The sequence below is a fragment of the Oncorhynchus mykiss genome, chromosome 17, assembly GCF_013265735.2.
Source record: "Oncorhynchus mykiss isolate Arlee chromosome 17, USDA_OmykA_1.1, whole genome shotgun sequence".
Taxonomy (NCBI): domain Eukaryota; kingdom Metazoa; phylum Chordata; class Actinopteri; order Salmoniformes; family Salmonidae; genus Oncorhynchus; species Oncorhynchus mykiss.
This window is the reverse complement of record NC_048581.1, coordinates 69315970-69331163: the sequence shown is the minus strand read 5'-3', so window position 1 is coordinate 69331163 and position 15194 is coordinate 69315970. Positions and strand designations below refer to the sequence as shown.

Sequence of the window (15194 nt, the reverse complement as noted above, 5' to 3'; positions counted from 1 at the left end):
AAGCGTTATAGTGAGGACATTTTGGCATACAGTATGCTAATGACATGTATGATGACAACTGATCAACCGCTTTACAGCTTTACATCTGTTAAATTCTCGAAAGACACATCTGTCTAAACCAGACATGTTACAGATGCATACATTGATACCTCTAGCCATTAGAGATGCTTTGAATATCTCCTTTCTTTAGTGAGCGCACTTCAAATGACCCTTTTTTATATTGGAGAGATGATTGTGGTTGTAGTGGGTGGTGTGTGTGTATGTGTGTGTGTCGGAGACTGTTGTGGCATGCTCTCGTCCATTTCTCTCATCGTGTTAACATTGCTGCAGTCTATTGGGGCCCTGGCTGAAAATCATTTTAGCTGGGAAAGAGGACTAACATGTTCAGCACATATGCTGGTTTAACTCAGTTCATAATTTATGTGGCTAGCTAGGGCAGAGAGAACATCTATTTATAAGATCTATTTTGACAAAAAATATCTCACCCAGCGAAACACGAAGGCCATGTCGCTTTTCCGCCTGATGTCCCCATCCCGCCCACTGCATCAAATTGACACAGAGCAGGCTGTCATTATGGTCCGGGAATGTGAGCAAACCTGCTTGGTTAAACATAAAAAATCTATTGATTTAAATTCTGTACTCATCATCTAGCCGATAGAGCCAACGGGTAGTTCAGCATTGAACCAGGTGAAACAAGCATCCATACAAATTAGCCCACCTCTGACATCTCAGACATGGTGAAGTTCCAAGATGGCGTAGCAGTCAGACGTATTTGTCCTCGTCTTGTCGTGTCCCAGGTATATATATATTTTTATATATTTTTCTTCGCATATCTTTTTATATTTTTCTAAACCCTCACTTCAAAATACTCTCCTGCAACCCGCCTCACCCAATGTGGTGTGGATCTGCATTTTCTCTAAAGTATTTTTCTCTGCCTCTATTACTGGAATCTCTCCAACATAAACTAGCCAGCTAACTAGCCAGCTAACTAGCCAGCTAACGGTCATCAGCTAACCTCTAGCTCGGAAAGCTCTCGCCAGTTTGACCTCCATGTTTAACATGGAGGTCCTGGTAGCAACTGGCGCTTTGGTCAAACAAGGTAGGGAACCCAGAGACAGCGAAAACAACCTTCCCCATGCTGCAAGCCTATGCGGACTAGACATCTGGCAAAAACAACATACAGCAAAATGTATGCGCATCTGGGGGACATACAGTGTAATAAGTATGATACAATACGTCCTATAATCCGTATGATAATGTACATATAATGTACGTTCGTTGTTAGAATCATCAGATCAAGGTGAAGCGTGATATGGTTTCCACATATTTATTTAGTGAAACGCACCAAAACATAAAGAATGAAAAGTGAAGTCAATGAAGTGCTAACAGGCAACAAAGCATAAACAAGATCCTACAAACACAGGTGAGAAAAATAACAACTTAAATATGATCCCCAATTAGAGACAACAATTACCAGCTGCCTTTAATTGGGAATCATACAAAACACCAACATAGAAAATAAACTAGAACACAACATAAACATAGAAATACTAGATCACCCCCTATTCACACCCTGACCTACTATACCATAGAGAAACAATGGCTCTCTATGGTCAGGGCGTGACAACATATGCTGTTCCATTCATAACGCAATCTATAAACGTCACAGGATAATACGAATTTCCCTGAGACCACGTTGATCCCACACAAAGCATATAGCTGACAGTGATTCATCATGATCTACATAGATGGGTGTATAACTAACACATTTACATTTAAGCAGCTTCCATAGGTCTTCTCCCTGGCTCCTTGGTGGTAACAGAGCAGTTTGACAGCAGCATGGCATCATCAGCAGATATTGAATGGCCCACTAAGAGGATTAGCATATAGATCCCAACTGATTGCAGCGTGATCACTTTAAGAGGAACACAATTGATTTAACAGAGTCCACCAACAGGCCCTTCACTTCATAACTGTGTTATCATTTATTTCTTTGTGGTCTCTATATCTGATTATTCCAATCCATTTTTGCACTAATCAAAGGCTTGCCACTCAAGAGCTTACTGGAAAGTCTATATCAGACCCCTTAAGGGGTCACAAATTCACTTTGTAAAATCATATATTATGTGATGCGTTATGATAGCTACACTGACTAGATTTTTGTACAGATTTTCCACAGATTTGTTCCTGCCTGATGTCCTGTACATCTGGCAAGAGTGATGATGTGGAACAGTTGTGTAGCCTTAATTGTATTACTCTCAGGCTGCAAGAGTCCCAGCATGTTCTAGCTCTTTAATTGTAATGAGATGGAATTCCTCAAACAACTGCTTTTGGGACGAGATAAGGTGCACTATAGCATATGGGCAATGTGTTGATGGTACGTGTGTGATATAGAATGTAACTGGGTTAATTCAATGTGGAATATGTGAGTTCTGTATTGCTGGAGGGAGCTGCCATGCTTCCCACGTGTCTGGCTTCTAAATGAATCAAGGCTTTTTCTGAGTGTTGATGCCACTAGCAAAGTGCATAGGGCTTCTCAAACACTAAATCGTATGTCAAATAACCCTTTCTATGTCTCCAGTGTCACTTGTGAAAGCGGATTCAGCTTTGCAGGCTTTTATAATAGTAGAATAGTAGAATATGCTGGCTAAATCACTGGATAGCACTGTATTATGGCATTAGCTACCTCCTGAACAGTACAGTAAGCTCCCTCCATTGCTCTGAGAAGCTCTCCTCCCAGAATCTCAGTCTGCCAAGAGGAGAGGGTACTGGAGAATGTCACAACACCAGTTCTCACACAAACAGACAGAGCTGAACTGTTCAATATTACTGCAATATTTTCTTGACTTTGCTTTCATAAGATAAATGTTTATTAGTTATTTTCTAATGCCATATGTTTTAGGCCCATGATGTGCTTGGATTGTTTTGTATTAACCTCCACGCAGGCTTGTTGTTTTACTCTGTATACTGCATGTTTTCACTTTCTATTCAGAGAAAGGCAGAGAGCCTTATTGAATCTTATAAAGGTCATTTTGCAGAGATCTAAAGCAATTTGGCCTACAGGTTGTCCCTGCGCACTGAAGGTTCAATCGCTTTAAATTGCAATTCACCCTGACACCCTGTGTGAAGGACCAATAAAACACTACCCACCACGTTGTTGTTTTACTCTTCATCACTCCTCCTTAGTCAGCATCCATGTCTACTGTTTGTAAACACACAGAAACAAGATTTAGGAGCACATGTTGATGATCATTACCTGGGGGTAACCATATCTGGTTTGTCCTAATGTTTCACTCCTCTTCCACAGATTGAGAAGCTCATGAACCTGATTGGAGCAGGCATCGAGTCATCCAATGACCAGCAGCGCACCACAGGTAAATACCTACATGTAGGTAAAGGTTGCATACAAACAGTAAGCCATCTTATGACAGCTCTATGTAGGCCTTATGACAGAGCGTTAAAGTAAAGGGCAGTGGTGGAAATAGTACCCAATTGTCATCCTTGAGTAAAAGTAAAGATACCTTAATAGAAAATGACCCAAGTAAAAGTGAAAGTCACCCAGTAAAATACTATTTGATTTTAAATATACCACATGTATCAAAATTAAGTGTAATCGCAAAAATATACTTAAGTATCAAAAAAATCTTTTAAAATTGCTTATATTAATCCAACCAGATGGCACAATTTTCTTTTATTTTTATTTATAACCAGGGGCACACTACAACACGCATACATCATTTACAAATTAAGCATGTGTTTAGTGATTCCACCAGATCAGAGGCCGTAGGGATGACCAGTGATATTCTCTTGATAAGTGAGTGAATTGGATCATTTTCCTGACCTGCCAAGCATTCAAAATGTAACCTATACTTTTGGTGTTCAGGGAAAATGTATGGAGTAAAAAGTACATTATTTTCTTTAGGAATGTAGTGAAGTAAAAGTTGTCAAAAATATGTATAGCAAAGTAAAGTACAAATATCCCCAAAAACTACTTAAGTAGTTTAATTAAGTAATTTACACCACTGGTAAAGGGTTAACCAGATTTGTTAGAGGCAGACTGTTTCTATGCTGTACAGGCTCATTAGAAGCCAACAACCATATTATAAGACATAAAATATATGAAGATTTGTTTTTCCCGTAAATCATAACAATTCAAGATGTAATTTGTTTTGCGTGAAACTTGTGTCATCTGTATGGGGTTTTGTGGTGTGAAGTGTATTTCCACTTTAAGAGAAATCAAATTCAAACTTCACGTGACTATCATTTTTCCTGTGCTGTGTCTCAATAGAGGCTGAATCTATTCTCTGATTCATCGAGTCTATCCTTCAGGTGGCTCTCAGTGAGAAGCCAACTAACAAATGCTCAGTTTATTTAGATTACATTCTCAACTTGGTACACTGGATCTCTAAATCTCCCTTAGAAACTTTTCTATAATGTGATTCCACAAAGCTATTTACCTCAGTGGATTATGGTCATTGTGCAATGAGGATTTTTGGTCAACCTCATATTAATAATGACACTCTTTTGGCTTAATGTTGTAATGTGTATTATTTATACGTATTATTAATTTACAGTAATAGTTCCACACTGCAGGCTGACTGTGCTAGGGTCTTTTTCATCATGACATCATACAGCCTCTGACAATGTGTGTCCATTACACTGAACAAGCCACCGTCATAACGTCCACATATGGTCCTTGATGCATAATTGAATATTATGATTAGTCATAACCACTGTCATGAAACTCACTAATGAAACTCACTGTGGTTTCCTCTCCTTCAGCTGAAAGTATATATTTTTCTTATTCCAATTTCATCTACCACTCATTTACTATTTTTTTTATAGCTGATGTTATTGTACTCTACGTAATGTGGCTGGAAAGTATGGTAATTGATGTGTTTGTTGATGTAGATGGTGCTTCTATACTATTTCAGTACTTTGAGTTTTTCATAAAGAGGACTCAGCAGGAGCCTCTCCCAGATTCAGCTGATTCATAGCTGTGCTGATTTTATCACCTGATTGTACCTGATTGCTTGTTACTCTGTCATTTGACATGGAGAGGAGATTAAAAAATGTTTTTCAACAAAATATGTTTTATTGTCACATAAACCAAATAGGTGCAGTGAAAGGTGTTGTTTTACAGGGTCAGCTGTAGTGGTACGGCACCTCTGGAGCAAAGTAGGGTTAAGTGCCATGCTCAAGAGCACATCGACAGATCTTTCACCTTGTCAGCTCGGGTATTTGATCTAGCTAGCAGAGCCATTAACTCTCCGTAAATATTTCCCAGAGCCAAGTTTAGACCTAGGTACCTCTGTCGGTCCCTTCGGAAGCTCACTAGCCCAAACTGGACGTGAAGACTCATTTAGTGGGCTGAGGTAGTAACCCAGTTCCCCCTAACAGTAACAATCACTCAGTAATTAGGCCCTGCTGGTCCCTGGGAGCTGATGTCGTCCTAAATTAATGGCTGTAATTGGGTGGGGAGGGCTGGTATCTTTAACAGGCTTTGTTTGAGTGATATATTAAAGAAGCTGCCATCGGTAAAGCTCTGGGGGAAGAGGGAGGGGTCTGAGTGAAACGTAATGAGTCTGCTCCAATCTTTCCCATTTCTATATTACCATCTTATCTCCCCCACATGCACATGTCATCATCTTCACTATTCATCTTTTTATGTGCATCTCTTATCTGTCTGCTTCATTTGTCTTCCTTTTCCTTTTCACATTATTATTATTTTTTGTCATTTAGCAGACGTTCTTATCCAGAGCGACTTACAGTAGTGAGTGCATTCATCCTTTCTCTCTCTATCCCAAAGCATGTCTAATAGAAGGGCTGTCTGTTCTTGATTATGAATTATGAGTGTTAGCTCTTGAGCTTATCTCGGATGCGTGGTCACAAAGACCTGACCTTTACCTTCATTAAGGTAGAGCAACTTTGTTACAGCCGGCCAATTACGGCAGGAGCTCAAATCGATCTCTCCTCACTTTGCCTCTGTAACCATGACTTCTCCTCCTCTGGCCAGCTGGCTGGGGATGGGATGAGTGAGGCGTTCACAGGCAGACTGAAAGCCTGCATAATTACTCTGTGCCTGTAGCTGTATCCAGATATCACCAGTGATGGACGCAGTAAGCAGTCCTGCATAGGTGGGTGCAAATGCCTATTTGGTTTTATTTCAATAGAAGTCTGTGTGCCCATTTGTATTATCCTGTTGCATTTCACACATTTGATTCCTGCAGTTATCTGTAAGCTTCACGCATCAACTGTTGTATTCTAAAATAGTTTGTGATATGTGCTGACGTAACAAAAGGAGTTACACTCTTAGAAAAAAAGGGTTCCCAAAGAGTTCTTCAGCTGTCCCCATAAGAAAATGTTCTACATGGAACCAAAAGGGTTCTACCTGGAACCAGCAGATGAACCCTCATGAACCCATGGTTCTAGATAGTACCTTTTTTTCTAAGAGTGTAATGTTTCTCCTGTCATCTTGCAGCACGGGGGGTATCCAATGAAAGGGACTTGAGAGTCGTTATGAGAGACAGTCCATTAAACACTGTGTGTGTGTGTGCGTGTGTGCGTGTGTGCGTGTATGTGCGTGTGCGTGAGAGAGATTTGCACTGACTTGAGTCAGTGCTGCCCCACTCGCACAATCATCACAGCGAGATGTAAATGAATTAAGGACAGCTGTGAATAAGCTTGAACATTTTCTTTATTTTAATGTCCCTTGTAAAGCAATGGGAAGCCGAGCTTTGAAATCACTGCCCATGTAGAAGGGGAGAAACATACATATTTTTTTATATTCTAGTCATCCCATACAGAGAGGTCTGTGATTTTAAGGCTCCTAGTGCTTGTTCCCTGCCTCTGACGGTGGTGTCTTTTCAGCACTAGCAAGATCAGAGTGCCTCTGTGCAATTCTAATCAGTGCAGATGGTGGGAAGAGAGAGAGAGACTGTGAGGTAGAGGGAGAGAGAGACTGGGGTAGAGGGAGAGAGAGACTGGGGTAGAGGGAGAGAGAGACTGGAGGAGAGGGAGAGAGAGAGAGAGACTGAGGTAGAGGGAGTGAGAGAGAGGCTATGAGGTAGAGGGAAAGGGAGGGGGATTTATATAGTAAGAGTGTGAGGCAGAGAGAGATAGGGGGAGGAACGAAGAGCTGATACGTGGAGCAGTACCCTTCTCCATCAGGCAGCATACGGCAGCCCTGCAGTGGACTTAGAGACTATGTGAATAAGGGAATGAGGTAAAGAGCCAGAAAGAGAGCAGAAGAGAGAGAAAGCTTGAGGGATTTGTCTGAATGGGAAGGGGGATGAGCATCAAGACTGCCTGTTGTGGATGCGGGAAGGACACGGTTGAGGCTGCTTTCTGGACTCGTGAGTATCCAGCATCAGGACGTTATGTCCTGTGAGGGAAGCGGTGAGGGGAGCGTGTGAGCCGAGAGCAGCTGCTTTGTGACAGTGCATGCATCAGACAGGGGATGCAGCAAACCTCTGCCCTGAGCACAGGAGCTAGCTGTACCCACAGTGGGGGAGAACCAGGTGGGGTGGAGGGGGCTTATCGCACAGGGAAGAGGCTGGCTGAACCAAGGTGGTCCTGTGGAGATCTCAGCCGAGAGTCAAGAGGCTCACCTGCGCTCTGTTAGAGCTGAGCTTGGATTTACTGGTGTGAGATATGATTAGAACGTTCTCTGAATGAGCCAGCCTCCAGAGGGGAGTCTATATGTTGGGAAGCATCAGGTTTTCCACCAGGATCACTGGGAACACCAAGGACATAGAGCCTCGGGCTAGCAGGCATGCCGGCGGCTGGAGCTTTATCAAGCGGCTAGTGATTGGATTCTGATTCATCAACAGTCGGAAGCCAAAGGAGAAACCTGAATATTGGTGTATGAGATTGGACTCTCATTCTGTTTGTGGAGTAAAACCAAAATCCTAGAGAGAATCCCATAATCCAGATTACACGAATAGCCTTACTTTATCACGGTTCTACCGTCAGAGCTCTCAGACAGGTTGTCCATTAAAGCCATGGGACAGAGACAGAGGTGACCAAATGCTACAAAGAGGAGCTGTAACTTACTGTGGTTTACCATACCCTTGTGGAATATTATCTCAAAAAGGATGATGCTGATGCTGGTTTAACCAGGTTTAAAGACAGCATGTGGAATATGATATCCAGTAATACTGTATCATCTTTGTGTGGTCCGGAAAATTATTTGGTTTAGTGCTCCGTATTACAGTGTGCTGGAAATGAAACATTTTGAGGCATTGGCAATTTCCATGTCAGTAATTAGCAAAACATTTTGATAGAAGATGCCAGATTGGCTCAATTAATTGAAAGTGGTGATCAGTATTAAAAAGATCTACATATCCACCTCTACCTCCATCCTTGCCTGACATTGACACTCACTGTAACAACAGTGGGTGTACAGTATACCACGGTGGGCAGGTTCCACCACTATATCTCCAGTGTAAGAATAGCCGGGCCCCCTCCTGCCCTGTGGGAGCCGCCCTCCCCCAACCTGGACCCTGTCTCCTCTGCCCTGCTGGTGCTCCTGCACTCGGCTGTGCTGGCCGAGGATGATGTGGCAATGTCATGTCTCGTCCTCGGAGTGCCGCTGCTACCGGCTGAACGGCTTCTCCCTGCTGAAGCGCTTCCCTCTCTCGGCAGATGGGGCCTGCAGCAAAGCCCTGGACCAGCCTGTGGGAGAGTGGCTGGAGCATGTGGGGCTGCCGCAGTATGAGAGCAAGCTGCTGCTTAATGGCTTTGACGACCTACGCTACATGGTGAGTCAACGTTTCTAAGATCTTTTAACTATTCATCTCATTCCATCTCCCTTTCTCCCTCCTTTCCATCTCCCCTTCTTCTATTTCAGTTTCTGTTCCTTATTCTGTCTCCCCCAGTTTCTCTCTTTCTTCCATAGCTGCTCTTCACCTCTCCTTGCTATACAGTAGATGACCCTATACAGATTTACTGTATGTGCTTACTGTAAATCCCTTTGAAGCGTAGAAGAGGTCACCAATAGTAAGACGAATCCCAACAAAACCTATTCACTTTTTTCCTTCATCCCCAATCATTCCATCTCATTTACAATAAATTCCCATAGTCACCACCATCCCTCCTATCTTGTCAGGCTGATTTATGTTCTATAGCCTTGACCTCCATGCTGGCTCGGCCAGAAAACATACACAGTATAGCTCACCCAATCATCAGCAGATACAACAAACCACTCTGTTGAGGTCACAGTATGGATTTAACTTTCTGGCAATTCTATAAGATATTTTGTGGCAAAGTAACGTTTTTTTTTTTAAAGGGCATTAATGTTTTTTTTTTTTGCTGTAGAGACTTCATACATATTTTGTGATGTCATGGTCAAGTTGTATACTGATGTTTTTTTCTGGTTATCTTATGCCACTTCAGCCACAAAATAACATCATTATGACATCCCTTGAGTCTTGTATGTCTCTAGTTTCTGGAAAGCATTGGCAGATTCAATAGGCTGTGCCTCTGGAATTCTGTATTAATGAAATGGATTAGCTGCAGCTAAAATGACTGTGAATTTTGTGTCAAACTAAGAGGCAATCATGTTCCTTTTAAGTTACAACACACGGATGTTGTGTTACAACATTTGCCAATGAATGTTCAAAACAACACTGATATTTCCACTGATTAGGTAACTTTGAAAAATATGTTGTAAATGGTGAATAACATGGTATTTAAAGCAAACACAAACTAATCTGATGACACAGCTGCTTCAGTACTGTTGTTTACATGAGTTTGCCACAGATGAGAGCTTGGCCAGGGGCAACGGACTGCACCTGTTGGAGAGGTTACATAACCAATGGGAGAAGTCTGATATACTGTGTTTCAACCGGGAATAGTCAGCATAGTGATGTAGAGTGTATTGTACCAACCAGTATTGTACCAATGGTGTTCGTGTTAATACGGTTATAATAGGATGAAGATCATGGGTCATTAGCATTGTGATGCTAATGTTCATCTCTGCATTAATGTCTGAGGAGTAGAAGTACCAACCAGGTAATTGATTAGCTCTCTGCAGGACAAATTCCCCTCCGATACTTACAAGGACTTGGAGGTTGCTGTCTGAATAGGTCAGAGCAGTCAGAGAGATGTTGTAAAGGTTGAATGGTGTCCCATTGAACTTTCTGCCAGATTCATCGAGTTATCACTGCAGTGTTGCTCTGTTTATTTGTTGATTTGCTTTGTGGGCCGACTCTAGATCAGGGGAAGTGGTATACTGGGTTTTGCCAGGTATAACTTTTATTGAGTGGTTGAGATGGCTCTGTGAGACACTGTTCAACCCCATCATCAAATGAATGTAGATTAAATCAAATCACATATAAATACATTGTCATGAAGCCCAGAGGAGCAAAGGTAATGGTGACTGTGCTGGAGACGCACATTAGTCGGTGAACATCGGGCCTGAAAGCTGCGATGACAAAGCTGTCATCTTCATTAAATAAAATACACTCTTTTAGAGTATAGCCCAGTTGAGAAATCTGAGTGCCCGTTTTCCCTGCTGATCCCAAAGGCAAGAGCGTCATAGATCAAATTTTTCAAAACAGAGAATGTTAGAGTTAGTCTACCCCTTCAGACCTTCGGTCTGCCCTTATGGGTTTTCTGGTGCCTCCTCATTTCATGGAACCTTCCCCCTTTGTGATGAGGGATTGTATGTGTCACAGTTATGTAATAGGTACTTATAAATAACAACAAAAATAGCTATTCATTACTTCATCATATATTCCTGATTAAGTATAAATGACAAGCTAGAGTGGGACCTTCTGGAACGTCCAACAATTTATTGGAAATATCTATTTTGGGCGATTCCTGACGTCAGACACTGCATTATTTGGATCCTTGTTCTAGTGATCATCAGTGTGTTACTGTAACTGCTGCATTGTGCTCCAGAAACGAGCAGTGAGGCTAGATTTAGAAAAGACTAGCTACATTTTAACATTCTTGGCCAGGAAAAATCTATCCGCAGCAGTCCACTGGGAAAATGCTGAGCTCCACATTTTTAAGGATCTCCTTGTATCTTTATTTCTCCCTATAAAGCTGATTTAGATGACGAAGCATGTGCCACTTATGGAAAGTTATGTAAAACAAATGGTGAACATCTATTGTTGTCAATCATTAGTGTAAAAGGAAAATAGGAAATGTTTAGATGACTTTACACACACACATATACAAACACACAGATACATAATTCTCATGCCCAATGTAATTTGTCTCAATGCAACACTGTAGCTCAGAAGTAAAAGCTCCTGCAGTTTTGATTGCTTTTCCCTTGGTGGTGTTGCATTAGAATAGATTGATTACCTTTGGCATGCACAATTTATTTGACTCCAATGTCCTCTCACCGCAACATTCCTGTTTGTCTGAGGACATAAATAAGCGCATGCGCGTGTGTGTGTTTATGTCTGTGTCTCAGTGTGTGTGTGTGTGCCGGTCTGTGTCTCTCTCTGTGTGTGTGTGTGTGTGTGTGTGTGTGTGTGTGTGTGTGTGTGTGTGTGTGTGTGTGTGTGTGTGTGTGCATTATTGAGTGCATATAAATCAAAATCAAATCAAATTATATTTGTCACATGCGCCAACTACAACAGGTGTAGTAGACCTTACCATGAAATGCTTACTAGCCCTTAACCAACAATGCAGTTTTTATTTTTATTTATTATATCACCTTTATTTAACCAGGTAGGCCAGTTGAGAACAAGTTCTCATTTACAACTGCGACCTGGCCAAGATAAAACAAAGCAGTGCGACACAAACAACAACACAGATTTACACAATAAACAAACAGTCAGTACAGTCAATAACACAATAGAAAGAAAAAAAATAAGTTCAAGAAATAGAGTTGTGAAAATATTTTGTAAATTAAAATATAAAATAAAAAGTAACACAATAAAATAACTATAACGAAGCTATATACAGGAGGTGCCGGTTACTGGTCAAAGTGCGGGGGTATAGGTTGTCGAGGTAATTTGTACATGTAGGTGGGGGTAAAGTGTGCAATGTATTGTTTTCTCTACCTTCTTGAAGTCTTGAGTCTGTGCCCAATAATGTTTGTACCCTGTTTTGTGCTGCTACCATGTTGTGCTGCTGCCATGTTGTGTTGCTACCATGATGTGTTGTTATATGTTGCTGCCATGCTATGTTGTTGTCTTAGGTTTCTCTTTATGTAGTGTTGTGTTGTCTCTCTTGTCATGATGTGTGTTTTCTCCTATCTTTATATTTAATAAATGTTTATTTTTAAACCCAGCCCACATCCCCGCAGGAGACCTTTTGCCTTTTGGTAGGCCGTCATTGTAAATAACTGACTTCCCTAGTTAAATAAAGGTTAAATAAAAAAATGTATGAAATAAAAAAGTTACTAACAGATAGCAGCCGCAGTGTAATAACAAGGGTGGGGGGGGGGGGGGACAATGTAAATAGTGCGGGTGGCCATTTGATGAATTGTTCAGCAGTCTTATGGCTAGGGGGTAGAAGCTGTTAAGGAGCCTTTTGGACATAGACTTGGCTCTCAGGTACCGCTTGCCATGTGGTAGCAGAGAAAACAGTCTATGACTTGGGTGACTGGAGTCTTTGAAGATTTTTTGGGCCTTCCTCTGACACCACCTATTATATAGTGATGTACTGGGCCATACATACTACCCTCTGCAGCACCTTATGGTCAAATGCCGAGCAGTTTCCATAGCAGGCAGTGATGCAACCGGTCAGGATGCTCTCGATGGTGTAGAACTTTTTGAGCATCTGGAGACCCATGCTAAATCTTTTCAGTCTCCTGAGTGGGAAAAGCCGTTGTTGTCCCCTCTTCACGTCTGTCTTGGTGTGTTTGGACCATGATAGTTTGTTGGTGATGTGGACACCAAGGAAGTTAAACTCTCAACCCGCTCCACTACAGCTCCGTCGATGTGAATGGGGGCATGTTCGGCCCCCCTTTTCCTGCAGTCCACGATCAGCAACTTTGTCTTGATCACATTGAGGGAGAGGTTGTTGTCCTGGCACCACCCTGCTAAGTCTCTGACCTCCTCCCTAGAGGCTGTCTCATCGTTGTCGGTGATCAGGCCTACCACTGTTGTGTCGTCAGCAAACTTAATGATGGTGTTAGAGTCATGCTTGGCCACGCATATAGACCTAGAGTGTAGGATATGTTGTAATGTCTATGTTAATAGTTAGCTTAAGTGATTATATGTGTTTATGCATAAGTGTCTGCAGTTTGTGTGATTAACTTGTGTGTGTGCGTGTGTGTACTGCGTGCGTTGGTGCATGTGTAGGGCAGTAACGTGATGGAGGACTTGGACCTTAGAGATATGGGAATCACTGACCCTGGACACAGAAAGAAGATCCTCCACGCAGCACGCAGCTTGCCCAAGGTAGTTATCATCAGTCTAGGGCACCACCTGCAACCTTTTACCTGGATGAGCATTCATCTCAGAACATCAAGGTGTCAATGAGTGTGCATTGGATTTATCTACGTTTGTGCATAGTATTATCAATCATGACAGGATGACCGGTATTGTAAAGTAGCTTGGATCTTGCCTGTAGCTATGGCAAAAGAGATCCCATGACAAAGCCCTTTGACATTGGTTATGGTTGGAATATCCTGAAGGGAATTGTGAAATCCTGCTTTTATTTTAATGTATTTTGATCTATTTTCTGCCCCTGTCTATAGGTGAAGGCCCTGGGCTGTGATGGCAGCACCTCTCTCTCCACCTGGTTGGATGTGCTAGGTCTGCAGGAGTACCTGCCTAACTTCCTGTCTAGCGGCTACCGTACCTTGGACTGTGTGAAGAACCTATGGGAGTTGGAGATTGTCAATGTGAGGCCAATGTTTTGTTAGTGAATTATAGAGTGCCTCAGGGAGGAGACAGTGCTGTACTGAGCTTAAGGAAAACAGATTTGAGCTGAATAATTGAGGAGTCCGTTCTGTCTGCCTGTTGTGTGCCGGCATGGGTGTCCAACTATGTATTTCATTGGAGGCTGCTGAGGGGAGGATGGCTCATGATAATGACTGGAACGTAAATGGAATGGCGTTAAACACACGGAAACCATGTATTTGATACCATTCCACTAATTCCACTCCAGCCATTACCACGAGCCCGTCCTCCCCAATTAAGGCGTCACCAACCACCTGTGGTGTATTTCCATTCATATTTGTTTTTGTCAGTATTAGTGTTCATATGCACACAGGCCTTAGTACAGTCTAGTCACCATTGTGTCCCATCTGTGCCGGTCTCTGTAGGTGTTGAAAATCGGCGTTCTGGGCCACAGGAAGAGGATCATAGCGTCTCTGGCAGAGCGGCCCTATGAGGAGGCCCCGACCAAATCACAGATCTCTCACCGTCTCTCACAGATCAGGGTTAGTTAGAGCCTTGTCACATTTTAACAATAATTTCACCTGTATGACACTACATAACATTCTAATACCTAATTGAAATATGTATTGAGTTACTATTTTGTTTGAAATCTTCCACGCCCACATCATCAATCAATCTGTATGTGTCAGTTTCAGGACTTGTTGTCCCAGACAGGGACCTCTGCTCTGAGTCAGATGGACCCGTCCACCAGTCGCTCCATGGACATGCTCCTGCCCCTGGGAGAGGCAGGCAGGAGGAGGAGAGCCATGGACCAGGACTGCAGTGTGTCCCTGCGCTCCTACAGCGAGAGACCACGCTCTCATGTTAGTTCTCCTGCCAAAACGCTGTCTTTACCTGTAGCTCATAAAGTGATGGAAATATGTGTCTCTGTGGTATGCTTGGGATAATCATGTCATAAAGAGAGGAAGCTGCTGCTGAGGTGATCTGAAACCAAAGCTGTTATGTGTTTAACAGATTATTGGGTCATTCTATGCTTGTATTAAATATATATTGATCAGTCAAGTGTTACAGCATCTTTGTAGTTTTATTATCCAGTAATATTTTGTGACAAAATTGTATGCCATAAGCATCCCTGTACACTACAGAATCAATCCGTCTCTACTGTATGTGTCTTTCTAGGACAGACAGAGTGACAGACATAGGGAACCCAGTTTGACCCTTCGGCCGCCTAGCCAGTCTGCCACATACGCTACAGTGTCCGCTTGGCATCACCAGCCTGAGAAACTCATCTTAGAGTCCTGTGGGTATGAGGCCAGTGTAAGTCATGTCTACAGTCATTATGCCCCCTGAAGAGAAGTCACCAACAAAAAAATTCCATTCATT

At 42.4% G+C, this 15194-nt stretch overlaps 1 protein-coding gene across 5 annotated transcripts in view; it reads left to right on the top strand.

The window, feature by feature from the left end:
* Nucleotides 1-15194, top strand: part of anks1ab (ankyrin repeat and sterile alpha motif domain containing 1Ab) — a 32655-nt gene that overhangs the window by 3295 nt on the left and 14166 nt on the right. For all 5 annotated transcript variants that reach the window (XM_021569581.2, XM_021569579.2, XM_021569578.2 and 2 more), the window contains 7 exons: nt 3308-3374; nt 8647-8762; nt 13269-13367; nt 13667-13813; nt 14237-14353; nt 14501-14674; nt 14991-15128. In XM_021569581.2, coding sequence (XP_021425256.1) covers nt 3308-3374; nt 8647-8762; nt 13269-13367; nt 13667-13813; nt 14237-14353; nt 14501-14674; nt 14991-15128 — 858 coding nt within the window. The remainder of the gene's footprint in view (nt 1-3307; nt 3375-8646; nt 8763-13268; nt 13368-13666; nt 13814-14236; nt 14354-14500; nt 14675-14990; nt 15129-15194) is intronic.